This window comes from Oryza glaberrima, chromosome 1 (genome assembly GCF_000147395.1).
Source record: "Oryza glaberrima chromosome 1, OglaRS2, whole genome shotgun sequence".
NCBI lineage: Eukaryota > Viridiplantae > Streptophyta > Magnoliopsida > Poales > Poaceae > Oryza > Oryza glaberrima.
Window position 1 is genome coordinate 37,826,249 of NC_068326.1, and position 11,630 is coordinate 37,837,878.

Consider the following 11,630-nt stretch of genomic DNA (forward strand, 5'->3'; position numbering starts at 1 on the left):
TACAATGAGACACTCAGGTATTTCTCATTAAGATTAAGATTTTTCCTCGGTTTCCGTTAGCATGTTTTTCAAACTGTTATTAAACGGTGTATTTCGTGTGAAATTTTTCTATATAAAAATTGCTATAAAAAATCAAATAAATCTATTTTTCATGTCTTTAATAATTAAAACTCAGGTTCGAACAGGACAGAAAGAATGAGAGCAGTACAAGAACAGACTACAGAGTAAGCTGGCTTGTAGCAGCCTTGATGCATTCTCCAAAGATCGGATGAAAAATACATTTGTGTTCAAATGTGCTGAAACTTGTTGAAGCATTCGAACTGAAGCTCAAAACTGATCCAAACATGTTGAGACGTGATAGTGCATTTGATATATTTGATTTTTTTTTTAACAACACGGAAGTGGGGCGGGAGGAGGAGACGGCCGGTTGCAGGAGGGATTGAGCTGGCTGCCGTGGATTACAGTACTTGTGCGCCCCTGACGCTAAGGCTTGGTGATCGGAGCTACCAAGGCTTGGATTGCAGGAGAAGACGACGCTTGTATTGTACCTGCACAAGAAAGTAGAGGAAGAAGGCAAGAAAAATAAGCTTGGAAATTCATAACCATCTTTGATGGTGTATTATCGTAGCCGAGTATTGTGGCTGCAAAGCTAGCTACTAACAAGCAATGTGTTAGCACAACTAGTGGTCTTCTTGAGCTTTTATGTAAAGACCAAAGCTTGCTTATCGACACAACTATGGTGTTTATGATAGTGATTTGGAGTTCTGGACCAACTCTGTTCACTATTTATTCGTACATCTACTCGTATTTCTAGTTTCCGGTTATGCAGCCTGTGGTATTTGAGTCATTCTGATTGACTTAAGTTATGTATACATGGATTTGTTCATATAAACATTATAATTTGCTAATTTGCTAATTTGGACTACGAGTATACAACTGCACAAACTCACAGTGGACAATCGCCCCAATCCAGAGCATATGTTCATTCTCGGACTGGCCCATAGCAAGCCCTGTTCGAATTCGCTGCCACAAAGCCTATCTGGCGCCGTGGTGCGTCCCCTGAAATAAACTGTTACGATTTTTATTTCATCTTATCTGAACATACTAGTATAGTAGATAGCAAAGTTGATCGTTTCAAAAGAAGAAGAAGAAGCAAAGTTGAATCATTAAGCGAAACTGTTATGTTCTATGTTACTTTTGGTGAACTGGACATACATCATATAAGGTAGTACTCCCTCTGTTTCAAAATGTTTGACACCGTTAACTTTTTAGTACGTGTTTGACCATTCGTCTTATTCAAAAAAAATTTAAGTAATTACTTATTCTTTTCATATCATTTGATTCATTGTTAAATATACTTTCATGTACACATATAGTTTTACATATTTTACAAATTATTTTTAATAAGACGAACGGTCAAACATGTGCTAAAAAGTCAACGGTGTCAACCATTTTGAAACGGAGGGAGTATAACGCAACTGAAGCTTCAGTCGCTGATAGCAAGCTACTCGACTAGCCATCACCGGAGAGATGCCAAATGTGCTAGCACATATATGTAGCAAGTGAAAAATGACAGGACAGAACATGAACTAAAACAGAAGGGGGGCAATAAGCATTCTGTTCGTAAATAAGAGAAGAACCAAAGAATCACAACGCAGGGTTGCGACATAGTTACCTTTAAGATGAAATCATATTGACAAAATCGCTGGATAAGGCAGATGTAAAAATTTTCTTCATCTTGCTTCTCTTACTCTCTACGTCAGTGCTGCAGAATGCCCCTTACTGTGATTCACTCTGCAAAAATATCGAACATATTAATAACATCTTGTGCTGAAATCAACAAATTTTAAAAAAACTGAATTCAAAAACATGTACAGTTAATGAGGGATCCATTAATCTCCGTTAAGACTTAAAAAAAAATTCTTTCATTAAGCATAACTAAAGGAGGGCATCACAGGCACACAACACACTAACGTGGCATGTAAAAATCCTAACTAATTGTGGAATCAAGAGATAGAACATGTCAATAAATACCATAGAGAAGAGAAATATTATTTGCATTCTTGAAATCCTAGATCATCGAATGCAATGCAGAAGAAAATGCAAATGAAGTCGGACATTACTAGATATATGAAATGAAACGATTAATTATTACTGGATTTAGGAGGTTTCATACCGATCCTTCGATTGCTTGCCCAGGCATGAATCTTTCATCATCTAAAATAACGGTTGCGATATGAGATATCTTGTTGGCATCCTCCCCTTGGCATCTCTCAATCAGTCTTGGACAATTCCGAATGTTTAGTTTCTTCAAGCTGGTAAGGTTCTGTATGCCCTCCGGCAAAGATGACAAGTCAGGGGAATCAAAGATGTTAATTTCTTTCAGACAAATGAACTGCACTATCCATTCCGGTAGGTTCTTGAGCCCTCCCAACCGTAGCTCTTCAAGGGCAGAAAGATTCTTTGTGCTTTCAGGCAAATATGTCAAATTGGGACAACCCCGGATTGAAATGCATTTTAGGGAAGTGAAGTGTCCAAACAATTCTGGTGATGTCTTCAGCCCTTCACATCGCACAAACCGCAGTTCTCTTAAAGCGGTAAGGTTCTGTAAGCTTTTAGGCAGAGATGTCAGCTTGGGGCAATCTATGATGACAAGTTTTTCCATAGAGATGAGATGCCCCAGCCCTTCTGGCAGTATCTCCAGCCCTTCACACCCCTTCAACCCCAGTACTCTTAAAGCGGTAAGGTCTTGTATGCTTTTAGGCAGAGATGTTAGCTTAGTGCAGTTAACGATGGTAATGTCTTCCAGGGAAACGAGCAGCCCCAGCCATTCTGGCAATATTTCCAATTCCTCCAACGACATCAAACATAGCTCTCTGAGTGAGACAAAGCACTGAATGATGTCTGGCAAAGTCTGCAAGCCGCTGCAGCCATCAACTCGAAAGACCTCAAGGGTGGCAAGGTGTTGAAGTATGCTCCACCTGTTAGGGGAAAAGTTGCAGTTTTTTATGGTGATACAAAAAGGAAAAGTGGAAGACGCAAGGCTCCCGAATCCTCGTTCTGGCAACACCTTGTCACTACCGTCCAAGGTCCAGTCCATACTACTTGGGGGATATGGCTGGAAACTCAACTTGGGGCAGTTAACTACATTCAAATAATGCAAATTAGGGATCAATAACTCTTCATCTTCTTCACCAGACCCTGTTGTCCACCATTCTTCCAAGTTAGCCATTCTTTCCAACCAAATAACTCTTAATTTCTTACAGTTTCCTTCCTGTCCATAGAATTCCTTGCCAATTTTCCTAATGTTGGGCATGTCCACCATGCTGAAAAGTCTTAGGTTTGGCAACTGCCCAAATGCAGGAAGAGAATCGCATGTTTCTAAGTTAGAAAGACCAAGGCAGAGGAGACAAGGGAGATAGGAGGAGATGCCAGACATCCATTTAGGGAAATCCTTGCACATGTACCCTTGCAATGTAAAGATTTCAAGAGTCCGAGGAGGTATGAGATTCTCTAGCATCAATTTATCCCCACCCACATTTCTTGTGCCATCAAGTTCCCAGGAGAGTATTAGCAACCGAAGCTCTGACATATCACGCAAGTTAGCTTTCCTAGCATCTTCTAGCCGCTCAACATTTTCAAGATGTCTAACTTCCAGCTCACGACAACGCAGTCTCCCAAGCTCCACTATACTACTAAAATCACCACTTTCAATTTCGTGCACATCATGTTCTACAATGCCAGGCAAATTTAAACACTTTTTAATGGTTTGAGCCTTATCATACACATGTTCTGCTCCTGCAGCAAGGTTAAGCAGGGTGAGACTAGTCATATTACTGATACTGTCTGGCAAGTCACTCAGATTGTAACAACCAGTAAGATCCATGACTTGAAGATGAAGGTCACCAAACGAAGATGGAAGATTTTCAAGCCTTATGCAATATGACAAATTGAGATGCTTCAAATTAAACATTTTGCATAATGACCAGGGCAATGACTGTAGCTTAGAACAACTTGTGAGGTTCAAAGACTGGAGCTTAGAGAGATCACCAAAGCATTGAGGGAGTTGTATCAAACCATGGCAGTCTGAAAGATTAAGGTTTATCAAATGCTTAAGTTGGGAAAAGGTTTTTGGTAACACTTGAACCCTGTAGCAGTCCGACATGTCCAAAACTTCAAGTCTATCAAGACACCCAAAATCTTCTGGTAATTTTTCTAGCTTATAGCAATCTGAAAGGTTTAGATGCTCCAGAGACTCAAGGTTAAGGCTGTCTGGTAGTTTAGTTAGCATTGAACAACCTGACAAGTTTACGAATGAGAGTTTGGGAAGGCTACCAAATTTATCAGGGAGCTTTTGAAGAGCACAACAACCTGACATGTCTAGTTGTTGTAAGCATTTAAAGTTATGCATTGATTCAGGCAACTCTTTAAGTTTAGTACACCCAGACAGGTTAAGGAGAGAAAGGTTGAGAAGGTTTTCAGATGATGCCGGAAGTTCAGTGAGGTCACTGTTCCCTGATAAGTCTAGATAACAAAGCTTGTGGAGGTTACCAATATTAGCAGGCAAGGCTTCAAGAGAGCAATTGGACAGAATTAAAGTTTGCATATTCTGAAGAGTATGGAGATATTTCGGAAGTGCAATAATTGGCAAGCCCGAGACATCAAGATAAGATAGTAGCATCAATTTACGAACGGAAGATGGCAGCACTATACTACTTGGAGTAGATCCCCGTTCGAAGGATGATCCACTCAAGTCCAAGATTCGTATGTACTTTGATTGAGAGAATGACTTTGGGGGAAGCTGCATTCCAGTGCACTTCCTAGAATGGATGGTTCTAGCCTTGCTTGGTAGATCTTTGAAAACTTTGTATTGCTTCTTGTAGTTCATCAACTGTGCATGTCGGCAATAGCGCTTACTATTAGCTTTATTCCATGTACTTGGATCGGTAGCATCCATGACAAGGAATTCATCAGCAGCAATTATTGTTGCGAGATCATGCACCAAATCATGCATGGTGAGCTTTCTTGGAGCTTTGGTGTGCACTGGACTAACCTGCAGGGATATCCACTATCAAAATAGTGTTGCAAAATAAAATCTAAATAGTGTTTTGCCATGTTATTTTGTATTGGTCATACCTAAACTGGACCACAATGCTATGTATGTTTTCTAATCTTCTTAATCAAATCAGCATTACTGCCACGTTTCCTTTCGAAAACAAAATGTAAATCCCACACAAAAATATTTTATCAATACATTTTTCAACAACATTAATTATTTTGTATCTATACTCGCTCGGTTCATTTTTGTAAGGCATATTTTGATTTCAAAAATTCTTTAAAAGTAAACTTTTACTATTAATTACTCATAAAATATATTCCTAATAGTTATAAAACCAATATTGTGTGAAAACACATTAAGTACAAATCTATCAGTATAACCTTTACATACTAAATATACTTGTAGTTTAACTAGTTGCTGGTCAAAATCTCCAAAATTTGACCTTTTGAGATGAAAATGAGCCCATAAAAATGAACAGAGGGAGTATCTTATAAAGTTGATCTCAACTAAGCGTTGTGTATTGCTAATCATCTCTTCCCTCAGAGAGCCATATTGTCTCAAACATTTCTAGCCTGTATATGGTTGATCAAAAGGTGTAGGTTTGGGTGTAAACTTATCTTTAGTGAAGTCACACCATTTCAATTATTTCTAGCATTTCTTGGTCGTTCTAAGGTATAAAACGGTAATACAGAACTGTGTGGTTTCCTATAGAGGCTGCAACTTAAGAGGTTAGAAACTTAGAACATTTTATCAACATTCGATCGAGCGAGTCGATGACGTAGATGTATGCTACAGCATTCTCTGCAGGACCTGGATGATTGCTACAGCAGTCGTTACAGTGCCCCTGAGAAACCTGAACCATTGCTTTTTTTATCCAACCGTCACATGATACTGTAAAAATTTATCTAACTGTAGATTGGACGGTAGTGTTATCTCTAGTAAAATCACACTATCTTTTTTATTTATAGCATTTATATAATTCTTCTCAGGTACACACTATAAGTCATAAAACCAAGCCACCACCTAGCCAAAACTTAAAGCAAATTGACCTTGCTCCTAATGCTTAGCATTTCATCATACAAATTTCACATGGAAACATATGAAACCCAGGGAGTATTTGCTCCTAAAAGTTTATTACTTCTCTTGTGTAGGAGAGAATTTCACCTATATTAATGTAGGAGAAATTGTTTATTTACCCCTAAAAGTTGATTACTTCTCTTATTTACACTCACAAAGCTGCCTCTCTTATGAAACACAGGGAGTATTGGTATAATATAAATTCCCATGTGAAATACTATATGCAATGCCACATCATTTGAGATACGTACTTTTGAATTAGATTCTTGTGGTATTAATTTCTGCAAATAAAAATATAAAATATATGTAGATTACTAAATTTTAAAGACAATAGGCAACAAATCAAACAAAATAAGGTATTATAACATATCCAACAGAAGCACAACCGTAACAAAATAAATCATTTTAAAACTATAAGATATTGAAGCATATAGTTATTGATTTCAAATTAAATCATCAGAACCTACCAACGAGGACTTGGAAATCTGAAGAAAGGACATCCCCAAAAGATAGTTAATACACCTTTGACCATTATGCCTTGATTGAATGTATCCAAGGGCACTCCATTGCTGGATCAAGCGATCACTGTCCATGACAAAGCCCTTCGAGAAGGCTGCCAAATATGTAAAGCACCTCTTGAATTCTAGCTTCATGAAGTAATAGCTCAACATTAGACGCTCTAAAGTGTCTTGCTGATGTTCTGCTTTGAAATCCAAAATAATTTTCTTTTCTCTTATATCTTTCCATGCCTCAATGTTCCTGTGCTCAGACATTACTTGCCCAAGAGCATTTGCCACCAGTGGTAGTCCCCCACACCTCTCGGCAATTTCCCTTCCAATTTCCTCTAAGCCACTTTGGTCATCATCAGGCCCAAATATTCTTCGCTTCATAACCCTCCAGCAGTCATTAAGTGACAAAACACCCAAATTGATATAGTCAGACTCATGGACAGGACAGATTTTCCGTTCATTTGCAATATAACCAGTGCACAATACTTGCACTACGCTTATGTTACGCGTAGTCACTATAATCTTGCTACCTTTGCTGCCATGTTGTAACATCTTCTTTAAATTTTCCAAAGTTTCTCCATATTCTTCCCAGAGATCATCCAGAATAATCAAGTATCTTCTGTTGGCAAGTTCTTCTTTCAGCTTATCTTGTACAAATTGTAAATCAGACTTGTCAAGGTTGATATTATGGTTTACTCTTTTGACGATAGATTGCCCAATCTTTAGCAAATCAAAGTCTTTAGACACATAAACCCACACTCGCACATCAAAGATGTCAATCCTTTTGTCTGCAAAAACTGCTTGAGCTAAGGTTGTCTTTCCTAGTCCACCAAGCCCAACGATTGGAATGATAGAGATATGTTCCTTAGCTTCTGTGTCCAATAGCAAGCTGATTATTTTTTCCTTCTCAGCATCCCTCCCTATCATTCCAATGTCCATGCCTTCACTATTGATGGCTGCAAAAGTTTCGTTGTATCTGCTTACCCATGGCTCATGACGTACGAGATTGAGCTTCTGGCTCTCCTTTTCTATCTTGTCTATTTTTTCTCTCAAGTTCTTCATGTTGTGGGCTACAGTCATCTTCCAGAGGAATTGATTATTCTGGGAAAAGAATAACTTCAGCTGTAGAAAAAGAATCAAAGTCAAATTCATTTGCTCGGTATACTATCATTTAATGTTTTGAAAATTTTTTCATGCATGCAGGTTAGTCTAAAATAGGTTATGTCGAGAAAAAGAAAACTCAAATATTCAGCGGCAAAATGGGACTGTTAGTACTTTTGGGTGCATATTTTCAGAAAAGAAAAATTGCAAACAGTAGTCTCGCTAGTGATAAAAAAATGGCTTATCCATTATCCTTTAATTTTTTGGAAAATAATCATGCGAAGACAATCAGGAAAAATCAGACAAGTGCAGATAGTGATTGATCCGTACAACTTAAACAAAGGTTTTATGTGAGAGTTAATAATATGTATAAGTAAGTACCTTGGATTGATGATTCTTGATGAGATGAGCAGCATCGAGCTCATCCAGTACATCCTAAATATCGTAGGCTACGGACTTGAGTTTGGCAAGCCACCGACGGGTAGCTGTTCCATCTTTTCCTCCCTGACGCACCTTATTATCTGCGTCTTGCATCACAGCCTCCAGATCTATCATCTTCTCCTTCATGTCGTCCACATCATCTTTGAACCTCCACAGCAGGGTGGCGTCCTCCACTGCAAGGTCACTGAGTTTGCTTGCGACCCGATTGACCACGGAACTTGCAAGCATCCCTCCAATCCCAATCATGAGTGGTAATGCAGTAAAAGCTCTCTCCACAGGGATATTGTTTGTGAAAGAGCAACAAAATACATAGAGGGAGAGCAGCTATATATAGATACACACAAATCAACTTTGAAACCACAGGTCAATGTTATAAACAAGAAAACCCTCACACCAGCTTGCGTGGTTTGTTTTCATGATTTTATCTCAACAAAGAAATAGTCTTGCAATACGTGAGCGCAAAATATTGCCGCACGACTCTGTTTGAAACTTTGAATATAGACCTCTTGTGCTTATATGTTAATTTAAAACGGATGGAGATGAAAATTAGCTTGGCGCAAGTAAACAAGAAAGCCATTAGCATATAATTAATTAAGTTTTAATTATTATAAAGTTGAGAAATAGATATATTTGATATTTAACGTACCGTTTAGTAGTTTGAAAAGAGTACTAACGGAAACCGAGATAAAATCTGAATCCTAATAAAAAATACTCCCTCCGTACTTGTAAAGGAAGTCGTTTTGGACAGCGACACGGTCTCCCAAACACAACTTGGCTTCTTGTTTCTATAAAAATATTTATTGAAAAGTCATATATGTATACTTTTATAGAAGTATTTTTCAAGGCAAATCTATTTATATAATTTTTACATTTTCAAACTCAACAACTTAAGAGTTATTCATGATTTATATTCCTAAGGTTTGACTTAAATATTGTCCTAAGCGACTTTCTTTATGAGTACGGAGGGAGTATGACTTTAGACGGGCTGGCGGTGTCCCTGTCGAGTGTAGAGACTAGATATTAAAAAAAATGAAAAAAAATTGTCAATGTGGTTTGCTGTGTTCAGCAAAGTGAGTCTCCTGCACGTAAAATGGAACAACTTATTAGCACATGATTAATGAAGTATCAGTATTTTTAAAAAAATGAATTAATATGATTTTTAAAACAATTTTTCTATACATTTTTAAAGAACATATCATTTAACGGCATGGAAGGCGAGTGGGGTGAAGTTAGGAACTTTGAGTAAAAACACAGCAGTAACAATCAAAGAGCAAAAGTCGAAATTAATTAGGAGATAAATCAATGTCGTAATTACAATATAGGATTAACTCCAATTATTTGACTTATAATTGCAAGCAAGAGGGCAATTGTTCCATTTCCAAGTGCTGAACCAGATAGAGACATTACCAACACCAGGCGCCGCGCCGCTATTGCAATTCCGCCTGCGCCGATGGATCCTGCGGCGGGAAAACGAGCGGCCGCCCGCCCGATCGCCTCCTCCTTCCGCTTCACTGGCGACATGCCGACATCGTTCCGCCCCGCCCCGCCCTCGTGGCCGTACTCAGGGGAGACGAGGAGAGCGTCTCCGCCGCCGCCGCCGCCATCTGAACAGTTGCAGTGACTAGGTGAGGCGTTCATCAGGGTTTCGGTTCGGCCTCTCGGGCTAGCGTGCCAATTGCTAACTGGACCGTGGGCTCACATACGGTTTGCAATCTCTAGCTTACGGCCCCTTACTGGCTACGGCCCGCCCAAATATATGTCCGCTGCTCGTGAGGCCTAAAAGGAAGGAAAAAGTATACTTCGACTCCGTCAGCTATCGTTGGAGTATATGATTCATGTCCTCTAAAACTGGATATATCGATTTCTTCAGGCCTCATTGTTCGGCATATTTACAAATGAGAAGTAACTTGTGAATAAAACTTTTATATACGTGTTTTTAGCGACCTAAAAGCAAAGGCTGAAAAATAAACTTCGATGAAAAAACATCAAAATCACCTTCAAACTTAAGATTGAAAATATTAAATTTAGCTGATAAGTATAAGCATAAGAGAAAAGATAGGACCATTCAACTATTTAAACCGGTGTAAAGTATGTCCCTTTGTGGTTTTGGAGGTGGTGGCTGATGTGGTGCCTACGTGGTGGTCTTGATTAGGTCTTTGTCCTACGTGGCACTTACGTGGCATTATTATAATAAAACAAAAAAATATGTGGTACCCATCTAACATTCAAAAAAAAATGTATGTGGGATCCACATGTCATCCTCACTCTCCTTTCCTTCTTCCTCTTCCCTCTTACCTCTCTCTGCCCCACGCCGGCGCGTCCACAAGCTCAGCGGCGCCACCTTCCCCGACAACAGCCTCGGACGCCGCCCGCCGCCGCCGCCTCCTCGTCCCCATCATCTCCTCCCCACGCCGCTTCCTACCTCCCTCCGCAACCGACGCCTTCTCCTCCACCCAGACCACGCACCAGGCAGACGCACAGGGCAAAGGTGGTTGCCGATACCGCCCCACTCCCGTGCGTGTCGGCGCTGCCACCGCTCCTCCACAGCACGTGCATCGGCGGCGCCACCCAACCACCACCACCTACGGCTCCGGCATCACCGTCTTCCTCATGAATCAAACATCACATCGCAGCAGCTGGTAGAACTACCCCCATCCTATGCTTGCCCTATGCCACCGCGTCCGCCTGTGCTTCCACCCCCTGTGTTTCGTCTTCGAATCCCCACTCCAGCCCCCACCCGTCACCCCCATCGGCCGAAGGATCGGCCGAAGGGAAGAGAAAGGGGAGAGAGAGAAAGAGAAAAAGAAACGGGAGAGAGGAAGGAGGGAGGAGCTGAGGAGAAAGAAGCAAATGAGAGGGAGGATGACATGTTGGTCCCACAATATATATTTGTGTGAATGATATATGGGCTCCACATATTTTTTTATTATAATACCACATAAGCACCACGTAGAACAAAGACCTGGCCAAGACCGCCACGTAGGCACCACATCAGCCAAAACCACCTCCAAAATCACCGAGATACATAGTTTGCACCGATTTTGTTAGTTGGAGTTGACATACCCGGTTTTGTAGTTGGAGGACATAAATCATATTTGGGCGATGGTTGAGGGAGTCGAAGTATACTTTCTCCGCAAATATATGCTGCTCTGAGGCCCAAAAGATTGTAGCCCAAGCGGCCCAAAATAATCTCGCTCGAGCTATCAACAGTACGACACAATAATATATTCCATGGCAGTTACAGAGAGTGAATTTTAAAGTCTCGAGGGTTATCCACTAGTTATTTGTATATCGCTTAAATGATTATAAAAAGAAAAAAACTTAAAAATATATTAACATGTGATATATCACTCTACAAACATACAAATTAAAATGCAAGTATACAACTTCTACAAGTTAATACAAAAAATATATAACATAAACTCGCAGTTAAATTTGGTTTT

The 11,630-nt window shown here is 39.8% G+C and overlaps 1 protein-coding gene across 1 annotated transcript; it reads right to left on the reverse strand.

Annotated features, from left to right (window-relative positions):
- Positions 1-123: 123 nt before the first annotated feature.
- Positions 124-9,848, reverse strand: LOC127760007 (disease resistance protein RGA2-like). Its single transcript, XM_052284215.1, has 7 exons — positions 9,595-9,848; positions 8,128-9,266; positions 6,604-7,767; positions 2,177-5,053; positions 1,676-1,794; positions 951-1,069; positions 124-548 (listed from the first exon to the last, which is right to left on the reverse strand). The coding sequence occupies exons 3-5, from the start codon at positions 7,723-7,725 to the stop codon at positions 1,780-1,782; spliced, it is 4,014 nt and encodes a 1,337-aa protein (XP_052140175.1). The 5' UTR covers positions 7,726-7,767; positions 8,128-9,266; positions 9,595-9,848; the 3' UTR covers positions 124-548; positions 951-1,069; positions 1,676-1,779.
- Between the last annotated feature and the right edge of the window lie 1,782 nt (positions 9,849-11,630).